This window comes from Thermobia domestica, chromosome 10 (assembly GCF_964235325.1).
Source record: "Thermobia domestica chromosome 10, izTheDome1.hap1.1, whole genome shotgun sequence".
Classification (NCBI taxonomy): Eukaryota; Metazoa; Arthropoda; class Insecta; order Zygentoma; family Lepismatidae; genus Thermobia; species Thermobia domestica.
The window spans coordinates 268,420,829-268,448,357 of NC_137463.1; the positions used below are offsets into that span (position 1 = coordinate 268,420,829).

The window sequence follows — 27,529 nt, forward strand, 5'->3', positions numbered from 1 at the left end:
ATGCATAAATAATGACTTTGTGATAATTAGAGGGGTCACCAGCGCTTCCAATGTGAGAGTCTAGGATTTCGTTCAACTCTCTGACGGTCGTAGAAAGGTTAAAAATATGTATTCATTAACAGTAAATATTGTTACCCAAGTTTCATTATCATTACGAAACATTTATCGTAAGTATAGCTTGTTCCGTTATTGAAGAATAATATTTTTACTATTATTATTTTCATTGACAGGTATCAGTGGGAAATTCCTTTTAATTATTATACAAGAAGTCAAACAGCAGTACCACAATTCATGTGGTTGAATGCCGGGAAAACAGGTATGTCAAAATACCTACTGCTGCAAGTAAAGTAGAATAAAACATTTTCTTGCTTTATTTCGTCTTTTTATTATTCCTCATGAATAAATGGTCTGTAGAGATATCTCAATCAACACCACGATAACGCTTCAACTTGCACGATAAGTAGTAATAATTTTTTCAGAATATTTTATGGATAAATTGACAACTGGATTTGTAGTGCTGAAAGACAAATAGAACGTGGATTTTAATTATATCTTATATTTGTTAGAGGATGTGAGGAATATTTCTTTCGGTTATAACGATAACATTTATAAATATATATACTGTATGATGATATGGACAACAGTCCGTATCCTGTGATATCGTATGATAATTTTTCTTATGGCCAGACCTGAACATTTAACGTGTTAAGTTTTGTGACCAGATAGGTATAAACATATTTTTCTAGATAGTTCTGATATAATACGTAAAGAAGGAATTTTGTAAAAATAGAAAGATAAATGCAGAAAATCGAAAAATACATAAACTTAAATATATTTTATCTTGAGTGTTATTATTGAACATTTAGTGAGTAAACTACGTTTTAATTAGTTCCAGAAATTCTGAAATAATGAACTTAGGACAATATATATATATATATATATCTGTGTGTATGTGTGTGTGTTAATGGTAGAAAGATGTTTTATGAAAAATTGCTTCATTAAGACTCCTTTGTTATTTATTCCAATTTTTAATATTTATGTAATGTAAGAGAAAAAATAGATTAAAAACAATGACTGAAGTTCTTACTAAACATTATAGATATGATACATTTTATTTTTACTTAGAACCATTATGTTTTATAAATACAGTAACTTGCGAATACAAGCGATTTGATAAAATTAAGTTTTTCTGTGAATTATGTAAATCCACTTTAAAAAATAAATTCATTGAAATAGTATTTTTCTTCAACATTAAAATCTTCATTCCTTACTTTAAAAATCTAAAGTCAAAGCATCTTACTATCGTATTATATAATGAAAATATAAGAAGTTACTATTATGTATTTAGAGTAAAATTGTCGCTGTACCAGTTATAGAAAAATGACTACTTGTTGCATATTGTTCCTGCGAATGAATCCTAGTGCTACTATTTCGAACCAAATCCAAAATCTTCCAATATGCAATGGAAACGTCCTTCATCCTCACACTCCAAGAAATTCTTGTCTTGTCTTGTCTTCATCACCATTAATGGTGTTTAATTATTTGATGCACCAACAACTAAGGTTGTATGTGCTACAAATGTAGAAATACTGAATTATTTGTGTAGAAATGAATTATTTATATAGATTTGTATAAAAATTTACAAATGGCGGACGCCGCCATTTGCAATTATTGGCCGACTTGAGAGTCGAATTGCTTGATTTATATTCTTAAAACTTGAAATAAGTTTTAAAAAAATAAATTCAGTATAATCGTGAAAGAAGTGTGTAGTATGTCAACATCGGGAGAAGTATAAAATTGCCATAGTAGGGAAGTATCAAAGTCAAAATCGGGAAGGAGGTTCAGCGGGACGAAGAGGGCCAGCTACCCAGTTGATCAGGGTGCAAAAGTTGAAAAAAGTGAAAATAAATTAAATATAGATGAAAAGAATAGTTGTGGATGAAAGTATATGTGTTTATGAGTAAATGTGGATGTGGATGTTAAATGTAAGATGAACGCTTTTCACTTTAATCACTTCCTCTTCTCCACAACACTACAAGAGATGTTGACACTAACACAAGGTCACCGCTGAACTCCCCTCCAAGAAATTTAATTCACAAGAGTCTACAGGAAAAATCATGGTTACCATTTTCTTTCATTGCCATGAACTAATTATGCTTGGCTTCAAGGAATCAGGACAAAACTTTAATGTCGAACACTATTGTGCGACTTTGACCAACTTTTCACATGTACTAAAAGCAAAAGACCTAATTGATTTACTTCTAGGATAATTGTGTTGGGATTATAACTAGTTAAACTTCAATATTTCACACTAATGTAAATTATTCGTCATTGGATCTACTCTTATTGAAGGCACTAACGTGGAGATATGGACAGAAAGTAAAGCAGAAAAGAATGAGGAACAAACATTTTAATTAAGATGAAAATTAAATAATGTAAACCAAAACAACATTTAATAAAATTAAGTCCAAAAAAGAATAATGATTTATATGAAAAGAAGAGACATGATAATTATCTTCAAATTAGAGAAGGTATTATTCGCAAATCAATAATTTTGTTTGTTGAACTAAATGAGGTAGTCTCTGTTTCCTTTATGTGTAACTTCTCTAGAAGGACATTCAGGCGTGCTCAAATAGGACAAAAGCATCGTCTGCTAGTGAAGATGAAATCTTCCTGTTGTCTTGAGTACTTTCCAATTGAAAAGCTCTTCCCTCTTGCTTTCGTAGCAAACAGTAAAAGATAAAACATATCGCTAATAGCTGAAGAAGTGTGAACCCTGATTTGGTTCCCCCCTTTTTTTTTATCTAAAATTTACATGTTTTGTTATTGATGTTTCCAGCACCATGCCGTTGCAACCTCTTGCTTTCTTCGGCCAACGAACACGTTCTTAACTGGAAAACTTCAAACTTTATCTTGTCAGAAACTAAATCAACGAAATTAAATAGTTTTGAACAACTCTTGTAACTGATTTAAAACGATGCAGGGACGGCTTTAGGATTTTAATTTTTGGTAGACCCGCTTCCTCACTTATGGATATATATACACATTTGATTGATTAATGACAGTAGGAAATTACTTTTACAGTAGTGGTTGATGCTATTTGTTAAGTAATTATTTACCATTAATATAAATAGTGGAAAATATATTTACTCTTTATTGTATCTTTCAACGTTTATGTATTTTTAAAAATTTTTGAGTAGGCTCGTTCCTACCCAGCCTACCTTCTAAAGGCTCCACTGAAAGATGGAGATAAATTTCACAAATGAACAAAGCTTCCCATATCTACTACAGATAATTCATTTCTACTATATTATACATACTGGAATCACAAGTTCAGTCCTTTTGTTTGGAAAATAATTCTATAATATATCTCTGTTATTAACCTAATTTTACCTTGCTTTCATTTTTTTCTAGAAATATGCAGTAAAATTTAATTATGGAGGCTTACAAACACTTATTTTTTTTTATATACAAATAATTTTAATTAAATTGGATAAAAGTTTACTTTAGATACAAGCTTACTTTTATTATATTTAACTATCAAGTGATTTACCCCTTTAACAGCTTTATTTTGTTCGTTCTTTATAGCTGATATTGAATCCAACGAACCTTGGATCAAAGGCAACAGTCATCAAGTTGGCTTCTATAGAGTTAACTACTCCCCCGATCTCTGGGAGCTGCTAACCAATGAACTGAAAGGCATTCATGCCCCTAGGCCTAGACATAATGTAAGTACATTAATATTCCATCTCAACGCATTACAAGATATGACTCTTTGAGTTCTTCAAGAATCAAATTCAGCAAATAACATATATACAGAGCAAGTCAAAATGGCGGACCCAATATCAGAAAGTTATTCTGAGAAATCTATGTTATTGTGAAACATGTGCTAAGAGAGGTAACCTGTCAAAGTTTTCTTCAAGCACAAATGTTCTATATCAGCGCACACACATGAAACTGATTGTCTATCTCCCACAAATGTTCTATATCAGCGCACACACATGAAACTGATTGTCTATCTCCCACAAATGTTCTATATCAGCGCACACATATGAAACTGATTGTCTACTTCCCACAAATTTTCTATAGCAGCACACACACATGAAACTGATTGTCTATCTCCCACAAATGTTCTATATCAGCGCACACACATGAAACTGATTGTCTATCTCCCACAAATGTTCTATATCAGCGCACACTCATGAAACTGATTGTCTATCTCCCACAAATGTTCTATATCAGCGCACACTCATGAAACTGATTGTCTATCTCCCACAAATATTCTATATCAGCGCACAAACATGAAACTGATTGTCTATCTCCCACAAATGTTCTATATCAGCGCATACACATGAAACTGATTGTCTATCTCTCACAAATGTTCTATATCAGCGCACATACATGAAACTGATTGTCTATCTCCCACAAATGTTCTATATCAGCGCACATACATGAAACTGATTGTCTATCTCCCACAAATGTTCTATATCAGCGCACACACATGAAACTGATTGTCTATCTCCCACAAATGTTCTATATCAGCGCACACATATGAAACTGATTGTCTACTTCCCACAAATTTTCTATAGCAGCACACACACATGAAACTGATTGTCTATCTCCCACAAATGTTCTATATCAGCACACACACATGAAACTGATTGTCTATCTCCCACAAATGTTCTATATCAGCGCACACACATGAAACTGATTGTCTATCTCCCACAAATGTTCTATATCAGCGCACACACATGAAACTGATTGTCTATCTCCCACAAATGTTCTATATCAGCGCACACACATGATACTGATTGTCTATCTCCCACAAATGTTCTATATCAGCGCACACACATGAAACTGATTGTCTATCTCCCACAAATGTTCTATATCAGCGCACTCACATGAAACTGATTGTCTATCTCCTGTCATATCTTTTGTAGCATGTTGAACTCAATATCAGTAATGGCTGCTGTGATGCGGGCACGCAACTCGTCCAATGTTGTTGGACCACTTATAAATGACCTTCCCCGTAGGTGGATCTCTCTGATATTTCATACGGAAATGCCATTGCACACTAATCACAGACTTGTTTACAAGGTAATCAAGCAAACAGAGAGCAAACAGGAACGCCCGTTTCCTTAACTGCTCGCTGCTGACTCCTAGCGTTAGAAAATGGAAAGACTGCGTGGAAACTAAACTTTGAATATTAACCTTTCAAAGCGCATGTCTCACAATAACATGTGTTTATTGTATTTCACAGAATAAATTTCTGAAATCAGGCCCATCATTTTGGCTTCCCCTGTATAAATGAGATTATTGTCGTCTAGGTGATAAAGTTTTAGAAAGCAACTATCGAAATAATACAATTACATGACACTAAACTGAAGACCTTCACGGCTCAAGATTTCTAAACACCAATATCACATCTAATTCTTAATTTATTGATTTCTATGAGAAAGGTGTTTGTTTGCCATGCGTTGCCTTTCGTCGTCTAAAGCTTTTCTTGTACGGTATGCCTTCGCTACGATTTCTTTGAGATGTTACGTAAGCTTTTTAGCAGAAACATGCTTGAAAGACGTGCGAGAATGTATAAGGCAGGATTGTAGGATAGTGGGCAACGAGCGAGAACCCCTAAGAAAGGCACAACAGGAACCTCAACAAGACGAACATGACTTCTAAAGGAATTACAAACTGTTGATGCAAAACTACGTAAACAATATGCTTAATATACCATCTGATTAGTGAAGATTCACACAACACAAAGACAACACAGTTTCCGTACATAGCCAAACATGTAGACATTAATTCAGCATTCTCATATAAATTCTTAATAATCTAGTAATCATAGTATTATTTATAAATTGCACCCTCTCTCTCTCTCTCAATTACAGACAAAGTCTGTATATTCATCAGCATCATTGTCCCTGTGTACTACTCGTGGAACTATTGTCTATAGGAACACTATTGCTGTGCTTCGAACAATATATCAATTATAATAATATTTAATGATAATTCAGATGGCATAATTACTGGCAAAAGATGGAACTACTTCTATATTGGGACAAGATGTTACATATACAACTGCGAAGGGTTTCGTAATGCAATCATCCTGGATTTTGGAAAGACAATCTAATAATCCATATACATTTTACTATATCTTCTCACAACAGAAAATTTAATATTCTCGTTAACAACTAAAATAACGCGTACAAAGTTCTATTTCTAATATGAAATTCATTACAATCAACGATTAATTGTGATGAGAGAGAGAATTTCAATTCTCAGCGAAATAAACAAACAATTCTGTAACGTTTTCCATTTCCATTTCCATTTGTTACACCATGAGGTGTAACGACATGATTGCAGACTTAAGTCCAAGCAGCCTGTATTAAAGTTTAATTATATTAAGTTGTTAATTTTTTTTGTAGTAGTTACAGCACATACTGTAACTGAAGTGGCATAGGCATAGATCCGAGATTGCTGTTTTCGAGCGATATGTGCAAATACTTAAATTGTTATAAGATATCCTTGTACTTGCGTTTGCTATATTTTACTTAAACTCCATATTATAAAAAATCGTAGCAAAACATGTACCGCCTTATGCAGAGTCGTTTTGACGTAACATTAGCGTCATACTAAAGACCTGACTACTGCAGGAAAATTATGCTAGTCGAACTCTTTAGTATGGCACTAATCACCCTTCAAAACGACTCTGCATAAGGCCCATAAAGTCTAAAATAAATTTGTTCAAAAAGTATAAAATATATTTTAAAGGTGAGTATAAAACTCTGCTACATAACTGTCCACCATCGTACCAGGATCCTCAACTACCGTAGCTTTGAAAATCCATTATCCATCTCTCTTGCAAAAAATACTGTAGAGGGAAATTGGCTCTTCCAGGAATTTTACGCTGCGACATGCATTGGTAATGAATGCTACATAGGAATGATTTAAAGAAATATCTCTACAAAAGTTAAAGAACATAAGAGATGCAAGAAGAGAAGACACCTCCACTTCAGGCTTATCAAGACATCCACAGGAGTCAGAATTGAAAATTGAAAAAGTGGAGGTACAACATTCTTGCTTCACTGAAAGAAATGTTTTGGAATAATTTTTTATTAGGTCAAAAAACCCAAAACTCAACTTAGATAGCAAAAATCTTGATCATAGTTGGAATTGTATAATATCAAATCAAAAGAAAAATATAAATTAAATTTAAGAGTTCTATTTTCATGATATAGAGTTTCACAGGTTCATTTTCAGGAACTTTTAAAATTACCAAATTCAAGGCTTATCACAATTTAAGTTGAAAATATTTTGATCTGGCTACAGTGATCCACACGATGTTGAATGTTGACTTTGATTTTTATTTTCAGATTCTTGAACTAGTATGAGAGGAATATTTAAAACAAAACAAAACAAAAGAATTTGTACATACTTGTAAATATATTAAATTTCTTTTATTAACAGTGAATATACCAGTACTATGCATGAGAACTTGTATGAAAATTGACAAATAAAAATGGCATATTTTTGGATTTGGGGGTCAGAATATTTTGCTTAAATTTTGTCCTTTCCTGCTATATTTTCTGTATTTTTTGATAGTTTAGATTAGATTAGATCAGTTTAGGTTAGTTGGAGCTACTAAAGGTTAGGTTAGATTAGAATTCTTTGGATTTGGGGGTCCAGAATTCTTTTCTTAAAATTTGTATTTTCTTCCTGTATTTTCTGTGTTTTTGATTGTTTAGGCTAGGTTAGTTTAGATTAGGTTACGTTAGGTTAATATGTTAGTACTTAGTAATTACCCTTGCATAACATCAACTCATTTCTCCTGTAAACATGGTGATCTTACCTGATTTTGGCTCCCCAATTCCAAAACTATTCCGTATTAAGAAATAAAATTTGTCGCAAAAGCCATTATAATAGATAGCAATTCTTGATTTGTATCTTAGTGGACGGATAATAATTGCAAGTAAAGTCTAAAAGTGGGATATATATAAATCTCGTATATCCGAAAATTCGGGGTTCATTTTCCTTATAGAACTTACATAAGCAGTCAATGATGGTATTATAGGAGTTCCATCCTTAAGGCATTTCAAATGGTGGCAAATATGACTCCCAAGTGAGTCGAAATATTAACATAAAACTAAAATGAAATAGGACCACGCGTGCTAAGGTAAGCTTTATTATTTTAGTAATTTAAGATGTACCCTATCATCTATTGGTAAATATATGTGTCTACACTATTAAGTGCATTCTATTTTGAATCAGATCTTTGGTCCAGCTGATCGTGCTAGCTTGATTGACGACTCCTGGAGTCTCGCTGAGGCTCGACAACTGGACTTCGACATCGCTCTGAACGTCACACACTATCTTCAAATTGAACAAGAATACGTTCCGTGGGCAACAGCTGCCAACAAGTTCAATGCGTTGCTTACACGATTACAAAGTATTTCTGAAGAGAGTCACACTCTTTTGAAGGTAAGTGAAAATGGATGCAACTCTTCTTAGATTTTCTCTAAATCATATCTGCGTTTAATCTCAATCAGTAGTTCTTTCAGAAAAAAAAAAAAAAAATTCTGGGGGGGCACCCTTAGCATTCCGGGGAGGCACTGCGATACAATTCTATTTATTATTGCATTATAGACGTATTATTTTGGTCTTCTCCGGGGGACACTCTCAGAGCTCCGGAGCAGTGCCCCCAAAAAACATGCCTGGAAAAAACTGATCTCAATGCGTGAAAGAGGAGAAGGTTTCCAGAGTATTATGTATAAGTTTTCTAGAGCTATAAACTAGTTATTTCATGTTCTAATGATCACACACCTTATCCTAAAGGAAACCAATAAACTTGTGATCATTAGGACATGAAGTAACTAGTTAATAGCTCAAGGAAGCTAAACATTCATTGACATAGAAATCATGTTGCATTGTATCTTTTCCTATGACAAGATAAATTGTATTCCTTTCCTCTGAACATCCATCTTTAAGCCATTTAGCTTTTTCGCTTTTTCACGGCTCTGTTTTCCCGACCAGAAGGCAGAAAAACATGAGATACTACAGGTCAAATTGTGTCTAGGGATATAGGGATCAAGATACACCCATCTAGTTGTACCCTACACTGCTATCCTAGAAAGGATGGGTTTAGATCTAGTATAAAGGAAGAACTCTCCTTCTTCATTTAACAATATACAATTTATTAAAATAAAATAAAGATAACAAGAAAAGAGAAACAAGAAAACATAGTTTGCAAAACTCAGAATATATCAGAGGAGTACTGAGACAATATTTTGAAAGCCTTGACAAATTATGACATCTTGTCTGTCTTCAAGTTTAAGTTATAACAGAATACAATAAAAATCAAAATTACCAATTACACTGACAGATATTAATTGCAATCATTTCCAATCAATTAAAGAGTTAAGTTATTCTAACATTTGAAAGATAATGATTTTAGTTGAGAGTTCTCCACTAAAACTTTGCCATATTGAATTTGTTCCGAGGCTGCCTGCCGAAAGAAAAAAAAAAAACTTAAAACAGAAACATATTTACCTGAAAACTGATGTTAGGCTTCGTACAAGGTGTTGACACTTGACGAACACTATACTTTCAATCGCACTCAACTATCTCACACTATGTTTCACGGGTTTGGTCATTTTATTATGCCCGACTCCGTCATTGGTGACGCATGTGGTGGTGTGATATTCTGGATTTTTCGAGAACAAGGATGAGTCTCCTCTTCACGTGTCAGTGTGAGGAGGGAAGAAAGATAGGACAAGAGACATACGCAATTGCTTATCCGGAATCTGTTTTCTTCAACAATCAAAATAAGTGATTGTCTAAGGAGGGAGAGGGAGAAATCGGATATTCGGGAGATGGTATCTCACTTGATCGGAAGCATCACATCACTCCTATCCCAAACTTTATGACATTATCATACTGACATTTCCTGAATTGTGGCATTACTTGATTCATATCGAGCCAATGTCCTGTTTCTTGCAAACTAGGTCACGTATGCACTGGTCGTGCAACATAACCTTGAGTTGTTTGTTGTTTGTGTTTTCTTGACTAGTCATCCGATGCCTTTGCGTGAGGAAGAAAACGAAGTGTTTATATAATTTCCAGGTTTGGATGAAACTAGAATGCATTAGTCAACCAACCGTTATCTCTCTATTTCCTCTCTCCTTGAATCACTCACTCCTTGGAGGTAAATTGGACAATTTAAAGGAAATAGCAATCAAACATTAAGATTGTTGTTCCTATAAGCAATGCATATGTAGAACAAAGAAAGAAATTATAAAATTTTGTTTCCAATAAAGTTAATGAGAATTGAATCAAGAACCCAGGTGTATATAGAATGGTCACGAAATATAGCCCGTGACAGCTTATCTTAAGATCTTTGTCTAAAATGTTACCTTGCTGCCCAATAGTATTAACGATATTAGGATTTATATTGAATGTTTCTGTTTTGAAAAAAGTACCCAATAGATAAGTGTGTGTATACAGAATTTTAAGAATACATCTTTACAAGTAAGAGTAGAAAGTAATTGAACATCTTAAATTCTACAATATTTATGATATATTAAATGGGTATGCACTCGTCATACCATAATTGTGAAGAGCGGTAATGCATACGCTTATTTAAGTATTTACCTTGTCTATTACAATATTTTATTAACGGTAAATAAATAAATAATCTCATCTTATGTTGATATTATTTTATTTCCTCTTGTTGATTGACGAAATTACCATCAAAAGGAATTCAGAATATCTTTCCGATGAAAGTTTGACATTATTCAATTCCATACAAGAAGTTAGTGATATACATTTTACATACACATTTCTCTTCTTCTCTGTTAGGAGTACGTGGGACAGTTGGTAACCCCTGTCTACAATTTGGTCACATTCAATGAAGGAGCTGAGGATGATCACCTGACAAAGTAAGTTATAGCAACTAATACCTATTTTCAGATATATATAGACTTTGTTCATTCCTTCTTCGTGATAACTTCTAATAGTTCTAACTATACTGTATATAAAACTACAAGAACTGACTGACATAAAATAAGGGAATATTTTTGATTGACGTGGAAAGATGAAATTTGGCAAGATTGTAGTTTTCCTGGGCTAACCCACAGGAAAATTGCCAAAAGTGAATATCAATATATATATATATATATATATATATATATATATATATATATATATATATATATATATAATTTTTAAGGGAACTAAAGGGGGAATGAAGAAATTCCTCATATTATTTAAATGGGCTTTTTTAAACCTTTAAACCTATAATCTCATATTTTAGGTATTTGGAATTGGAATAAAAACTTGAAATTCTGTATGTTTGTACGTTTTCGTTAACGGTATCTAACTAGGGATGATTCCATAACAGGCCCAAGTATCTGGGGAAAATCTATATATCGTCTGAAAGCTCTTGCCATGAGAAACACGATATCGTTTTCAAATCACGGGCAAACCCGCAACCTGACACTATAAGGGGCCAATTTGTTGGTGTTTGTGACTCTATGTATGGCATATTCGACAAAAGTAAAATTGAATGTTACGATGCATCACGCGTAAGTGCCTGAGCCCATCATGTTCCCTTTTGACTCATTGCTAAAACATGATTCGGGCAAGAGTTTGATAATATCACTTTGCACCCAGACGTACCCATTTGATCAGTGTTGCCAACTAATTGTAAATACAATGTGGCAGATTGTTTCTGTACCACTCGATGTATATCCATGAAACGTGGAATAAACATCATTCGTCACTAGAGGAAATATATTGTGAACGTATTCCTCTCCCAACTACCTTAGTTCGTCAGTGTTGCCAACCAAGCGTTTTAATATAATTTTTACAACAATCTATAATGAAATAATTTGGAGGAGCAAAAGTGAGGAAATTCTGAATTTATTGATAAGATTTTAAAGTTAAAAGTCCTATGATTATGCACCGAAACTAAAAAGACGGTGACAATGACATAGATAATAATAGTGGAATAAAGAAAGTGGGACAACCCATACACACTGTATTTGTCCACCACAAAGTTCACTTGGCAAGAGCTGAGATTGAATCATGGACCAAATGAACAAGGAGTGAGCGCTCTACACCTAAGCCACCGTGGACCCTATAAGATTTTGTTATGTTTAATGTATAGTAGTACAACAAAATTTTCTTTGAAACCCACTTGGTATGGTTTTAGATAAAAGTAACCTGATTGTGAGCTATCATGAGCGTGATAAAAGACTGATTAGTCTTGCTTTTATAATAAGGCTAGCTGGGGCTCCGATCCCAGACTGCCGCGTTTGCCTCGTACCTCTTAAATCCCCAAATTCTGCGGAATTTCAAGTTTCTTTTTCTATTTCAACTGTCTAAAAGATAAGATTTTGTATCCCAAGAAAACGCCCAATTGAAACATGGGAATTTCTTCATCCTCCTTTAGACCCCTTAGAAACTAAAAATATTCACTTTTGGAAATTTTCCTGTAGATTAGTCCCGGAAGGCTACAATCATGCCAAATTTCATCATTCCAATCCTGCCGAAAGTGCCTAAACATTTTGGAGTGTAGATGTTCCATATAAGTAACATGGGAAAGATTTTTCAGTTCCCTATAAAACCACTCTAAAGTTGGAAATTTTTATTTTTAGTAATTTACTTACTAGGGGATGATTCCATACCGAGGCCAACTACCTGGGAAAAAAACTATACATCGTCTGAAAGCTCTTGGTACGAGAAGTACGAACCCATTTTCAAATCACGGGCAAACCCGCAACCTGACCCTATAAAGGGCCAGTTTGTTGTTGTTTGTGACTCTATGTATGGAATATTTGGCAGAAGTAAAAATAAATGTTACGATGCATCACGAAGTGCCTGAGCCCATCATGTTCTTTTTTGGTTCACTCCTAGAACGTGATTCGGGCAAGAGTTTGATATTATTATGTATTTGTCTATTATTATTATTTATTCCAAACATATTAGTAACGTGACCAGAATTAAATCATCCAGCGTGCTTATATTGACATTTCACCGGCAAAACTCACGAAGTTAGGATAGGCCTATAATTAAAGAAGAGATCCTCGTTATGGGAAAACCACTGGTCACAAATGATATGCAGAGCTGTAACATAGTGTCAATTTCGTAACAGCAAATTTCTCGTCCGAAGCCAATTTCAATTTGATGCCAAACTTCCTACTGACTAAAATAGACATTTCCTTGGCTATTGAAACATAGCACCTACTCCTATATGACTGCCAGAACAGAAGTGTATTAAGGGTACCATTTCGCATATGTTTTCTTTAGCAAATGCATTTTTTTCTAATAGGAAACAAGATACGTTACAGGAACAAAGCTGTGTCAGCACATCGACAGAACTGTTTGTTCATTCGTAAGATGTAGAAAATTGAAGCTCCTTTTGCCAACTGCAGCATCCTTTATTTGTATCTTTCAAAGGTGGAAAGGAAAAAGTATGTACTAGATTCTCAAAAATATAGAGATTTTTTTTTCAAAAGTAGTGGATCTACAGGTGGAGGGAGAGATAGTTTTAAGAATCGCTTAAAAAAGCCTGAGAAATTTTAACAATCGGTTCAGATGAACCGATGCAATTAAATAATTCAGAATAAAGCTACAATATTAATCGAAAAATCACTCAAAAATCGCCAACAAAGACTCGCATCTAAAAAGGTTAATTGTAAATTAATAACATATCATCTGCGTAACAACAAATGTAAATCTTGTTTTACAGACGCCTGAGAGTGACGGTTGCAGGCCTCGCATGTGTATCGGACAATGAAGACTGCCTGCAACAGGCTTCGAAGCAGTTTGAAACATGGATCAACGGAGGAAGCAAACCGAAACCTAATCTCCGTTCTTTAGTGTACAATTATGGCATGCAGACAGTGGGCAATGAAAGTGTTTGGGACAAAATGTGGGATTTATATCTAAAAGAGAACAATGCTCAAGAGAAAACGAAACTGTTGCAAGGTTTAGCTAAAATCAAAGATCCTAAGGTTTTAACTAGGTAAGTAGAGAAGACATTCTTAATATATACCGTAAACTGAGGTTACTTGAAAAATCTGGGGTTATTTGGAAAACTGACATTTTTGTGTTATATCGTATAATAATGAGAGAACTATAACAGATGCCTCGTTTTCTTCCAGACCAATGAAAAGTATACACCTAAAAGAAACAATATGGATGGTCATAAATGCTGTGTCTTATTTATGGCTGTGATTGGTCTAAAAATTCTCACAGCAATTGATACTTTTTTTGTTTTTTCTGATTTTTCTGTAAATTATTCCTGTGTTTCCGTGGTGATTTTTGGAAGTGATTTTTATTTGGTTATGTTAAATATCATAGATTTTAGAAGTTTCCTAAGGAGAAGAATTAATTTTACATTTCCACTTCCTTTCTGGGACAATCTGTGGCCATTTTTTTTTATTTCCTTCCGATTTTCTACTAAAGATGATGATATTGATCGGGGGATAGACAACGATGACATTATTGAAGTTTTGCCTGAACCTACCTACAACCGCAGAGAACAAGTTGTTTTTGCATATGACTTTGTAGCAAAGAATTTCAATATGTGAATTTTTGTCTGTATCGTACTGTATTACGTTATTATTATTATAACAGTACCATACGATATTTTTGCAAAGAGTTAACGTAAATGTACATTTGTTAAAATGGTACCAGCTAATTTTGTAAACCAATGTAAGGCATACATAAATTTAATAAAATTATGTAGGGCATGTTTTAGTGCCTTAATGAAGTCTCAAGAGCTTATGCATGTATTGGCATTTGCCAAAATTTCCCTTGCATTGTTTGAAAAACTACCGTTTATAAAAGCATATTGCCCCAAAAAGTTTTACTGGTTCTGTAGGCCTTGAGGAAGACAAGCTTACCACTGTAGTTAGTTTAGATTGTTTCAACAATTTATTGTGTTTAACTGAAAGGTTGTGCAAACTAAAAGTATCTTTTTTTGTTATTCAAAACAGTCTAGGAACACATTACTACGAAAGAAACATAGGCATGTTGCATATCAATCTTCTCAGAAAAGTGTGATCTTGCAAGTGGTTCTTTCCAAGTAGCCCAATCTTTCACACAACTCTTACTATTATGAAAAAAACATATATTTGCCAAGTAGCCCCAAAAGCAAGGCTATTTGGAAATAGGACATTTTGGCTCCTGGGAGGTTTCAGTCTCAGTAAAATTTTGTTATGACTGCATGAAAGGGTAACATGGACTAAGCCCTAGAAACATCACAAGAGTAAGAAAAATTAGTTGCAATAAATAACAAAGGGTAGTATAAAAAAGAAAAAAAAAAGCTCTCCAAGTAACCCAGTTTACGATATATAAATCTAGATTTTCTTTCTTTTTTTTTTTAGCTCAATTTACTTATAGATAAACTTCTTTTCTTTAAACTTGACTTTCGTCTCGACTTTAAATAGAAATTAAAGTTAAAAAAAAATAAATAAATAATGTCATCATGTTATACTACATGCACGAACTTCTAGAGTGAAATTTAAAGTCAAGTCACATCTATCTCTACCTGACCATCGTGCTCTTGGACATGACAATATGTATACAATCTTCCTTCGCAATACAGCAGCGCTAATTGCTTATCCTTTTTATTTAATAGATGTTTTACAGGAGGCTTTTTTCCCCACCTTTGGAAACAGGCTAACATTATCCCAATTCATAAATTTGGCACTAAATCTGATGTACGTTCCTATAGACCGATTTCTCTTCTTTCTCCGTTGTAAATTCTTTGCGAGAAAATCATTAAGGACAGACTTCACAAGTTCATAGACACTGCAACAGGAATCATGCCTCACCAACTTATCAGAATTTCTTATACATGATATAAACTGTGTTTCAGAAACTTCCCAACTGAACGTAATATACTTAGATTTCTCCAAAGTGTTCGATAAAATTGACATCCATCTGCTTCTTTAAAAGCTATCCAACAAATTTAATCTTCATGTCAAATTCCTGTATCTGGTACAGGATTATTTCACTGATCGTATGCAACGTTTTGTTCGGCCAGATGCATCATCCAAATTTGTCCCAGTTCCTTCTGGAGTTCCCCAGGGTAGTGTTCTAGGACCACTTCTGTTTTTTACATAGAAGATCTCCCTTCCTTCCTATCTTTACCTTCTACGAACATTCTTCTTTTTGCTGACGATTGTAAAATTTTCCATAAAATATCTACCATAGATGATGCTCTACGACTTCAACAAATTCCTGCTAAATTTACTAACTGGTGTGCGACTTGGAATTTAAAACTAAACCCCAAAAAATGTTGCACTTTTAGTATTTCTTTGAAGAAAAATAAAATTTATCACAGTTATTGTATTAATAACAGTCCTATCGAAAGAGTTACGACACATAAAGATCTCGGAGTATTATTCGATGAGAAACTTACATTCGCTGATCACATCATCCTTACTGTGAAGAGTGCTACGAGAATACTGGGTATTCTTTACAGATTTACTGAAATTCACGATCTTAAATCGCTCAGTATTTTCTACAAAGCTTTTGTATCTCCTAAAATTGAATATTGCTCAACGACATGGAGTATGGCCTGTGCTTCAAACTTATCTTGTTTTGATTCTGTTCTTAACTATTTTTTCTTGCTATTGTCAAACAGAGTTCTTTCAGTGCGTAGTCTTAATAAAACAGAGCTTCTAAACAAACTTAATATTCAGACTCCATTTACTCGACGCATAATTGCAGACTTGCTGCTTCTCCATAAAATTATCAATGGGAAAATTAACTCCGAATTATTGGTCTCCGTCCACAATTTTCATCTACCTTCCCGCCTTACTCGCAGTTATACGCTACTAACATATGTAACACTCAGACTAGCAATTATATTGCGTTCCTTATATTTCAGGCAGGTATCATTGTATAATAGTTTATTGTCAGATGTTGATATTTTTAACTTTGAAAATCATTTTAATACAAATTAAAGTATCTGTAAATATGGTAATATTGTATATTAAGGATGTTTCAAAACAACACCGTCAACGCTTGGGAGGTGATCCCTGACACCAAAATAAGATAGAAAGTATAAACCAACCTGGGTGCACAAATACTTCCCTTCGGAGTTATAGACTACCGAAAACATGAAAAAAATGAAGTTTAATGGTCCATAGATCCAATACTATGGAACTTACCGTGAGTATCTCAAATTATATGCCCGTAGAAAAATATCTCTATAAAAATTGTTGCGTGAATACTTTAGAATTCAGAAACATGTATTTTTGGATAGTGCATATATTATTTCCTAAGTGAAGTCTTGACCCGACTACATTAGGTCCCATAGTTTTGGAGCTATGGACCTTTAAACTTCATTTTTGCATGTTTTCGATAGCCTATAACTCCGAAAGGAAGCATTTGTGCACCCAGTTTGGTCTATACATTTTATCTTATCTTGGTGTCAGGAATCACCTTCCAAACGTTATCGGTGTTGGTTTGAAACACCCTGGAGCTCCTTCGTGGGTAAGCGGTTTGTGTACGCATCTTTGGCGTGAGAGACCAGGGGGTTCGATTCCCGGTGGGAGCTCATGTGGTTCGGATTCCACTTTAATCAGTAGGTCCACGTCTCATATAGCCTCGCAGCTGAACGAGACGTTAAACTCAAAATCAACTCAACTTGAAACACCCTGTATATATAAATCTAGATTTTAAGACTTGCTTTTGTTTGTCATGGCTCAATTTATTTATAGATGTACTTGTTTTCTTTAAACTTGACTTTCGTCTCGACTTTAAATAGGAATTAAAGTAAGGAAAAGAAATAATGTTATCATGTTATACTATATTCATGAAACTTTTAGATTCAAATTTAAAATGTTAAAACGTTAAATCACTTTACAGTATGAAGAATTAAATTATTTAACAAAATATACTTATAATGGTTACTATTATTTATTTATTATTTTCAATATGAGATCATCGGAAATTGTATTGTAAGATAATATAAAAACATTTTTATTGAAAATGAATTATGAACATTTCAAAAGGAAGCATTTAATGCTATCAGTTTCATTTAATTAATTCTCCTTTCTTCTCTAGGTTCATTGAGCTTGCTTTCGATCCAAACAATATTAAAACGCAGGACTACTTCAACGTACTCTCGTATATTGCTTCCAATTCAGAGGGAACAGAGCTTGTTTGGAGTTATGTCAGGTGAATGCTACTGTTTTTTCTTGTTCTAGAAACAAAAAATTATTTCTCACACTTTACATCTGATTGGTACCAATGAATTCTTGATCATTTTTATTTGTAATAAAATAAACACTTTGGGACATTAACTAACTGCTGAAGAAAGTAGTGTTTAGATTATGAGCAATATTGAAAAAAAAATACTTCCAGTAACTGACAGATAGTTCATAATTAGTTTTGTTGATTGCTTTGAATGTCAGACCATATTAAGAATTATTTGTGGCTAAGCGGTTAGCATACGCGCCTTTGGCGTGGGAGACCCGGGTTCAATTCCCGGCGGGAGCGCATATGGTTCGGATTCCACGTTAACCAGTAGGTCCACGTCTCATATAGCTACGCTGCTGAACCGGATGTTAAACTCAAAATCAACTCAACTCCAATATCATCAATACTGTCTAATTTTTGTGTAGAACTATTATTTTTAACCTTTGTTTGTTAAGATATTTATAAGGAGCAGCTATTGTCCTTTCTTTTTCAGCTTTTAGTGGTTTTATTTTTTTTAATACATGACTTTTTCTTTAATTTATTTAGTAGACCTGCAGTTTAGTTATTAAAGAGTTACTTCTTACTAATTTAATATAGAATATTTAGATATAAAAATAGAAATTGTTATCATTACTATCTTATATGAAGCTGAATGTTTCCTTGTTCGTCCCATATAGTAGTCTACACCGATGAACCGTTTGAAATTGACTTTGGAAACAGTTAATATCTACCCCGAGCGGGACCGTAGGCTACTTAGAAGCTCTTATACACGTCCTGAGGGGGAAGAGGAAACTTCAAGTATTCTTGTCAAGTAGTTTCCATAAACGTTATTCTTTCCGTGCGAGGAAAGGGCATTGTACTATATTATTATGACGGAAAAGGACTGAACTGTTTGAAGTGAGATTTTGAACATAATACTTCGTAATTTATTTTTATCGTGTCTCTTTGATTAAAATGCGTATCTCTCAAGTTCAAAATATACGTAAAAAATTGAGCATCTCGGGGATCTCTCAATTTAAAGAGATGAAACGCGGTATATAAACTACTTAAAATAATTGGAAACGTGTTCCAGCATTTTCAAAAATTCTGCTTCTAAGGGGCAAAGGAGGCATTTTTATATCCACATTCAAATCGACGTTGTCTTTCTAATCATCACAGGAAACGACTGAAATGCATAAAATTGTTATTTTTTTTTAACATATTAGTACTTAGCTTAAACTAGGTTTTTGTCATGGCACATTGATTAAAATGCATCTCCTAAAAAGGAGGTTAAAAATTTACGCCACAAATAGAACATATGAACTGCTATATAAAAAGCTACAATTTCTTATATTTTACCCTCGTTAACGCCTGGTACTTCATCACTTAGTTAAATATATAATTGTCATGGTCGTCTTCTGGTATCTTGTGGCAATTGGAAAGCTGTGTGACTGATCTAGAAAATCAGAAGTAATCCAATGAGAGTTGGTGATGTGGAGACAACGTGTTTCCCGATTGAGTCACGTTATTTGCTAGGATATAGATATTTAAGGTCGGAAATTTCTAAAGATATATAATACATAGGTCTATAAGTCCATTAATATAATATAAAATTATAATATACATTTGTATATATTAATGAAATTATCCAATCAACAGGGAGAATTGGGAGAAATTAGTGGAGAGATACACGCTGAACGACCGTTATTTAGGAAGACTCATTGTACAAGTTACTTCCGGTTTCTCAACGGAAGATAAGCTCCAAGAGGTAAGTTATTAGTGGCGTCTTTCGCTATAAATACATTTAAACTTTTCGTGACCACATAATAGCTTCTAACTTCTTACAAACATGCCTTAACTTAGGTAATGTTTCGTAGAATAATACTAAAAATACAGATAATATTCTTTCAAATAAAAACAACCATAATTTTTTCTTACATATTCATTCTGTTTTAATTATGTATTTATTGGGCGAAGAGTACTGTACTTATGCAAAGATCTTTTCTTGAAAATTTTAATCAAAGTAGTATGGCATTATAAATAAACACTGAGACTCAGTAAGTAATAATAAACGACACGTATCTTAAACGATTCTTATATTAACGTCGAAAAAGTTATTCCACTATTTTTTTTGTTTACATCTTCCTCAATATCTCTTCTAGCCGAATGACACTGGTAGATTTGATCAGTGAAAATATTCGAGTATTGAAGAGCTTAATACATTTAATACTTCAGTAGAAACTCACTTGAGATTTTGTACGTTTTATCCTTTATAACAGGTGCTACCATCACATTTTATAACAGGTGATATAATTAGCTTTTTGGATCAAAAGATCCAATAAATTTCAGGCGAAAATTTTCTTGTATGGCTTATATCTGGGAAACTACATACAGTGTAGCGAAATCCAAACTATCACTTAACTCAGTATGATGTACGTATTCCGCAAAAAAATATGGAAAATTGATTTAGAGGCCGTTCAAATATTTTGTGACCTTTGATCCAAAAATACATCAAAAGATCCAATATATTTCAATCCAAAAACTTATTGTACGTCTTATTGGAGAACTACATATAGTGTAGCCAAACCCAAACTATCATTTAACTCAGTATGATGTGCTTATTCCGTTAAAAAAAAAAAAAAATTAGGAGTAGTTCAAAAATTTGTAACCCCTGATCCAAAAACTAATTATTGGCCAAGATCGCAATCTTTCGATGTATTTTTTTCGATGTATCATTCCTAAAACTCGATCTATTTCGATTTGATCTATTTCGATGTATCATTCCTAAAACTCTTGGCCAAGATCACTATCTTTTGGTCCATTTTTTTATCATTCCTAAAATTCCTGTTAAATATAATTTATATATTGTGATAATTTCTGTAAAAAAAAAAAGTAAAAGTCATAGAAATAATATGAATTTTGTTACGAAAAAGATGTAATGTTAAATCCGACAGACAAAAGTTCAGGAAAATAAACAATGAAAATAGAGTTAAGGTGAGGAAACCGATTATGAGAATTAAATTCTATATCATGAAGACATGAACAATACTAGTAGCGATACAATCGGAAATAAACAATTTTAGAAAGAAGGTACAAAGAAAAAGTGTTAGAAGGGAAAATAATAATAATAATAATAATAATAATAATAATAATAATAATAATAATAATAATAATAATAATAATAATAATAATAATATATGATCCCAATTTCTTCATCTTAGAGGTATCATTTTACTATGTACAACCATATTCAATGAACATTGGAACCTTACAATTTGAGAACCATTAATTTACCCGTGGTTCCTTCAAAAATTGTTCAAATTATAGATGTCCAAGTAAGAGAATTTGATCATTAGAAACCAGTATATGTGAGCTTCTGCCATACGATTCAGCATGAATTTGAGTGTCTATCTGTCTATCTATTGTGTCTGTGCTTTGACAACTCTTATAAAAACCGACTTTCCAACATAAGCTAAGTAAAAATCACTATCCTCTGGATATTATATAGGCATCTTGTAGGGGACCTGAAGGAAGAGACAGACGCCTAGTAAACATAGGGCGGAAACTGCCTTGTTCCAAAGTCGAAAGCTGCCAAAATGACAGAAAGTAAACTTTAAAAGCTGCATAGCTCGAGAATTATGAAATCTACCGTAATCGGGCCAACGAATTACACAAAAACTAGTATACGCTTTATATAAATATCCATGTTTCAGAATTCTGTGATAAACGCGCATCGAATTTTATAGAGGAAGTTGGAGTACCGGGAGACACTTTTAAATACTAATTAAGAATAAATGGTAATTTTAATGAAGATGTGATTTAAAAATGATTTCTGAAACATGAATATTTAGGTAGAGCGCATTCTAGTTCCTTGGGAGATTACGATAGTTTCCATAGTTCTCGAGCCATGGAGCTTAAAAGTTTATTTTCCGTCATATTCGCTAGCTTATAACTTTTGAAGGAGAAATTGCCCGACCTATGTTCACTAAACAGTTCATCTTTCGAAGTCTCTTACAATATGGCTATTTACGTTATCGCCATTATTTCAGAACCCGATATAATAGTATATGTTCACTATCTGTTATAAATATTATGAACTGCAATAGTACACTTTTGAGGATTATTTCTAACTGTACTAAAAAATCACATTTTCGTCAAAATCACTTTTTCCTTGTTAAATGTTTCGTGTCGGCCACACGAGCGAAGGTAATCCGCCAGGTGCTCAACTCTCTAAAATACTTATTTACTCATTACTTTTGACATATAGAAAAAAGTTTTTTAATAGAGGGAATTGATAAATATAATCTGCTTTATTTTTCAGCTAATATTCAATTATGAGTTATTTTAGTGCCTTAAAGGGGGAATATCCCGTTTAGTCCACTACAAGAACAATTAATTACTTCTGAAGCTGATGTTTTTTAGACGTCAAAAATTCACTTTCACTATCCATTATGTTAATGTTAATGTGGTTATTTAAGGATGGGAATATCACGGCTATGACGGTGACATCACGTTTCAAAAAAAAAAAAAAAAAAAAACATTAAATGCGAAACTTAACTAAAACCAGATTAATATTACGAAAATGATCTGGAACAGACATACAGACACACAAGTTCATGTTTTACCGTATGGAAGAAGCTAGCTTATGTTTACTTCAATAATGCGAATTTTTACAAGAACGATATTGATAACTAATCTTTTATTTTTCATGCTATTTAAGCAGTTACAGGATTTAGGATTTAGATTTCTGGGCTTTCGGCATCTAAGGCCATTTAGCCCGTCACGTATGAGGGATGATGTCTCTCAGCGAGCACACAATCTGGGGAATGGGAAGGAAGAAAGGGTTGGGGAAGGAAGGAAGCGGCCTGGGACCTATACGTTAGGTACCACCCCAGCATTAGCCTGGTGTGAATGAGGAAAACTCAGGAAACCCTCATTCAGGGTAACTGGCTTGAAAAAGCGTTTTACACTTTTCGACCGAGTGTCCCGCCAGGAACGAATCTAGAACCACTCCTACCTAAGGCGAGAGCGTTAGCGACTAAACTATGCGAGGCCACTTTTAATTACAATTAAATGATATTTTCTATTTATTTAACAATTTACGTATGCTCCTTCGTTTTATCCAAATTTATGATAATTCTTGTCACTTTCAGATGAGACAGTTCTTTTCGAAATATCCCGAAGCAGGAGCTGGTGAATCAGCCAGAAAACAGGCTTTGGAGAAAGTTGAGAATAACATGAAATGGAGGGAGATTCACCATGACAAGATTTATGAATGGTTGAGGACTGTAGGATTCCAACCAATCACTACTACTACTACAACTTCCACCACCACAACAACAACTTCTCCCACAACAACAACTTCCACCACCACAACAACAACTTCTCCTACAACAACAACTTCCACCACCACAACAACAACTTCTCCCACAACAACAACTTCCACCACCACAACAACAACTTCTCCCACAACAACCTCCACTACTCCAGCTACAGAGACTACGACAGACGGCAATGGTGCATCGTCCAATTGGATACAAAGTGTATTAACAACGATCATTGTGTTCCAATGCATTATTCATTTTCTATTCAATATTTAGTATATTAATTCTAAACCATGATTTCAGATTAATAAAATAAGCTTAGAACTACAATGACTAATCTCTTGTGCATATACGAGATGCAGAAGAAATATATTTTGAATTTCAGTGTAGGAAGTAATTCCACTCAAAACATTATTTTTTGATGTTAATTTTGTAAAGAAAAAGCTCAATTATAAATATCAGCACAATTTAGGTTATTCATGAGTCACGTTATGAAGTTAGTGACGCACACATACACACACCTTCATGATATATTCCCGTTTACAATCTAATACGTAAATTAATTCTAATGTTTTCCTTTGTTGATTCTTTTAGCCAACACTGACCGACAATCTACAAATTAGTATTGAACATAGGAAGTTGACTAAAATGTTGACTAAAGCCATTCTTAAAGATACTATTAGTAGTAAATTAGAAGAGCTTGTTTCCAAAAGGTACTATATCCATTATTTTCAGAATTTGAAATTTTATTGGGAACAGAAAAGTTAATGGTACTTCTCCATAAATATGGTGATAATTTGTGCCTAAACGCTTTGAAACCGTGTTAAAAAACGAACTTTAGAGACACATTTTTTCCAATGTACTATATCCAGAAGTTATTCTTTTAAAACATACTATATCCTTCCTTCATTCCATAACGTACTGTATCCAATATTGTCTTAATACCTATGTCTTCCTTTTCATGGCAAAATGTACTATATCCAACTAAAACAGCCAACCAGTTCTTTTAGGCTCCTTTTTAAGTATTCTGAGTAGGAAATATATGTTTTCATTTGTAAATTGTACTGAAAGGATACATGCTTTCATTTGACAACATCACATTTGGCAACGTCGCTACAACATTGCAGTAAACATTATTGTTAAGATCATTGTTGATGTCACTCTTACTGCTAGCAATGCTAGTTTTTAACTAGTTTTGCACGTTAGTTTCCCTCAAACATGACGCTTTTCAAGTTGTTTCTGTAATGCGTTTGTTGTTTGAAGCTAGTTTAATAAATATCGTAATGTTATCGAGTGCAGAAGGAGAATGTAGTGATCAAGACACATGAGACTGTCGTACTGAAACACCACCAGAACATTCACGGAAACGACACCAAAATTCTGAGCTCTGGGAAGCAAATATAAAGAATAATGTCAGAGTGTATGGTTTTAGTGTACTATTTAGTAGGTATTTTACAAATATAATCTTGTATTACTGTCTTCTATAATTTTAATTTCGAAAAATACTATATCCATTGTATTTAGTATACCAAAATATACTATATTCACATATAAACCCAAAAGGTATTATATCCATAATTCCTATAATTTTAAATATTTTATTAAAAAGTACAAAGTACATGTATGCACCGAACTATATATCAGTAAAATAAATTATAAAATATTCTACCTAAATAAAATTGAATCACCATTCTACAGTAAAATTTAATTATCATAATTGTGTTTTCTATTTCCTGAAAAAATTCCCAAAGTTGATATAGTATATTTTGAAAACAAGCTGCTCTTGATGCTAAATGTAACATTTAACTGAAATGTTATTTTATGATTTAAAATACTATTATAAATCAATTCCATATGATAAAGCTATGCTCGATTACAAAAAGGCTATCTTTTGAATCTTATATTATTTAGCAAGAATATTAACATGTTGAGTATAGAAGGTGCATATGTACTCCCTCAGCAGTTTATTGTTGATGTGTGGATGATGTATTGTATATAAATGCTTTAAAGTTAGTTCTATTAAATCTGAGTGCACATGGCATTAGTTAGCCCAGATAAAGTTTTCTGTACGATTTGGTTACGGGAATTAGCTGTAGTGTTGCTGCAATGGTAGAATTAAAAGACGACCAATTTTTCTGTTTTCAAGCGAATGTTTCGAAGAAAGTATACGAAACTTACCTTTTCCAAGCAATTCCTCACTTGAAACTCTACACCTAAAAGTTACCAAATATGAAAGACTTTAGACGATGGAATGTTGAGTTTACTTCATAGCTGATGATTGTACTTTAAATTAAAGTTTTGGAAAATAAAAATATGTTAAATTTTTTCGTTGTATTATTCTATAGAATATTATAAGTCGCTAGCGGAAGTGGATAGTGGATTGTACAATTTATTTTCTCAGTAACGTTAAATACAGACAATACGCGAATACCGTCATCCATAAAAGAAAATATATAAGTCATGTAATTTTTTTTTGTCTTAGACTGTATAAATTTGTTTGTTCTATAAAGAACATGATTTTTTCTACCTTACAGTAAACTATTAGAATCGACCCCCTTACTACTAAGATTTTCAGAAAATAAATTCATTTAGGCTGGTATCCATTTTTGCTGGCGATTGTTTTTACCTGTTAATCTCACACGTGAACTTCACATTTTTTTTTAATTTTTGTTCAGAAAGTACATAGATTATAATAGTTCGATATTCTGTGAAAAAGAGACCTCTGTGTAATTGCCAACCTACGGCATTCAAGATGGAATAGGTGGGTATTCCTTGTTTTGCGGAAAGGGACACGTAAGGATAGTTCTTGAAGAAAGGTTTCCGATCTCAAGTTCCCATTAATTATTTTATGGAGAAATTTCAGAAGAGAGTTATTTCTGCGTACTTCCGAAGTCTGGATATTAACCCTTAATTGTACTGGTAAAAAAGTCACGTTTGTTTGCTTGTGGGGTATCTGAAAACCCCACATTAATATTACACTATAAATCTTGTAGTAATACCTAGGTAGTTTTATTGCGCGCAGTAGTTGCAGATATAGTACACATAATCAGGTCAAACGTACCAATGATGTTCCTTGTAAATACTTTCCTTCGAATTACATTGAACAACAATGTATCTGCCTACAACGAGAAAATGTACGTTGCTGAAGAGAGGCCGTGGGGTATTTAAATACCCCACCAGCACAGTTAAGGCTTAAAGTAATTTCTCAGTATTATATAATAATAATATGTAATATAATAAAATAGTATCATATTAAAATAATTTCTCATCAAATTTACGTACTTAGCTACAAATTTAGTGTATTTGAACATTGTAACATTGCGTGTTTCACACACCACAGTTTTTAAAGAATGATTTTGGATTTCATTTTTACCGTGTGTATCTGATGCACAATTATGAATTTCCTTCCTTAAATACCTGACTGTTTTGCATTCATATGATAAAAGAGATGGTGTGATAAGATTATTTATTTATTTCATAAGGACAATACAACAGGCTTAATGCCCAGTTATAGTGTCGTGTACATAATTATTTAACATACATTACAGAAGGTCGATCCACATTTATGGGAACGAAGTGGAACGTCCGCCAGGGGTACTACAATCGGACAGACAGTAAGCAAAGCAGAGCAATCAGAAACCAGTTGTGTGGAGAATTCGGTAGCAGAAAGTAAAGCGCTCCGAGTGTAAAATGCCTCCAAAAGTGACCCCATTCTGGGAGGGGGTACATCACCGCTCTTTCCGACATCGGATACAGCTACAGTGCAATTGTGAAACAGTGTTCGTTCAAGGGTTTCACCGTTTCAAAAAAGGGTATTGCCAATGTACTCAAACGCAACAAAAAGGTACAGCCACAGGAAGCGGGTGTGCGCACAGTGGCCCGAAAACAATACCCCCGTCCCAAACATACAATGGACGTGGTTCGACAAGTGCAGAAGTTGGTGATTCAGGAGAATCCGCCGACACAAAGTGATATTGCCAGGAGTGTTATAAGATCCAAATCAACTG

At 33.5% G+C, this 27,529-nt stretch overlaps 1 protein-coding gene across 1 annotated transcript in view; it reads left to right on the forward strand.

Moving 5' to 3' along the window:
- The window catches only part of LOC145663209 (glutamyl aminopeptidase-like), a 99,283-nt gene extending 73,537 nt beyond the window's left edge, over positions 1-25,746 (forward strand). Inside the window, exons 21-28 of the mRNA XM_081729563.1 lie at positions 231-316; positions 3,589-3,728; positions 8,272-8,481; positions 10,858-10,937; positions 13,751-14,026; positions 18,085-18,198; positions 19,858-19,966; positions 23,352-25,746. Coding sequence (XP_081585689.1) covers positions 231-316; positions 3,589-3,728; positions 8,272-8,481; positions 10,858-10,937; positions 13,751-14,026; positions 18,085-18,198; positions 19,858-19,966; positions 23,352-23,798 — 1,462 coding nt within the window. The 3' untranslated portion in view covers positions 23,799-25,746. The remainder of the gene's footprint in view (positions 1-230; positions 317-3,588; positions 3,729-8,271; positions 8,482-10,857; positions 10,938-13,750; positions 14,027-18,084; positions 18,199-19,857; positions 19,967-23,351) is intronic.
- Positions 25,747-27,529: the final 1,783 nt, after the last annotated feature.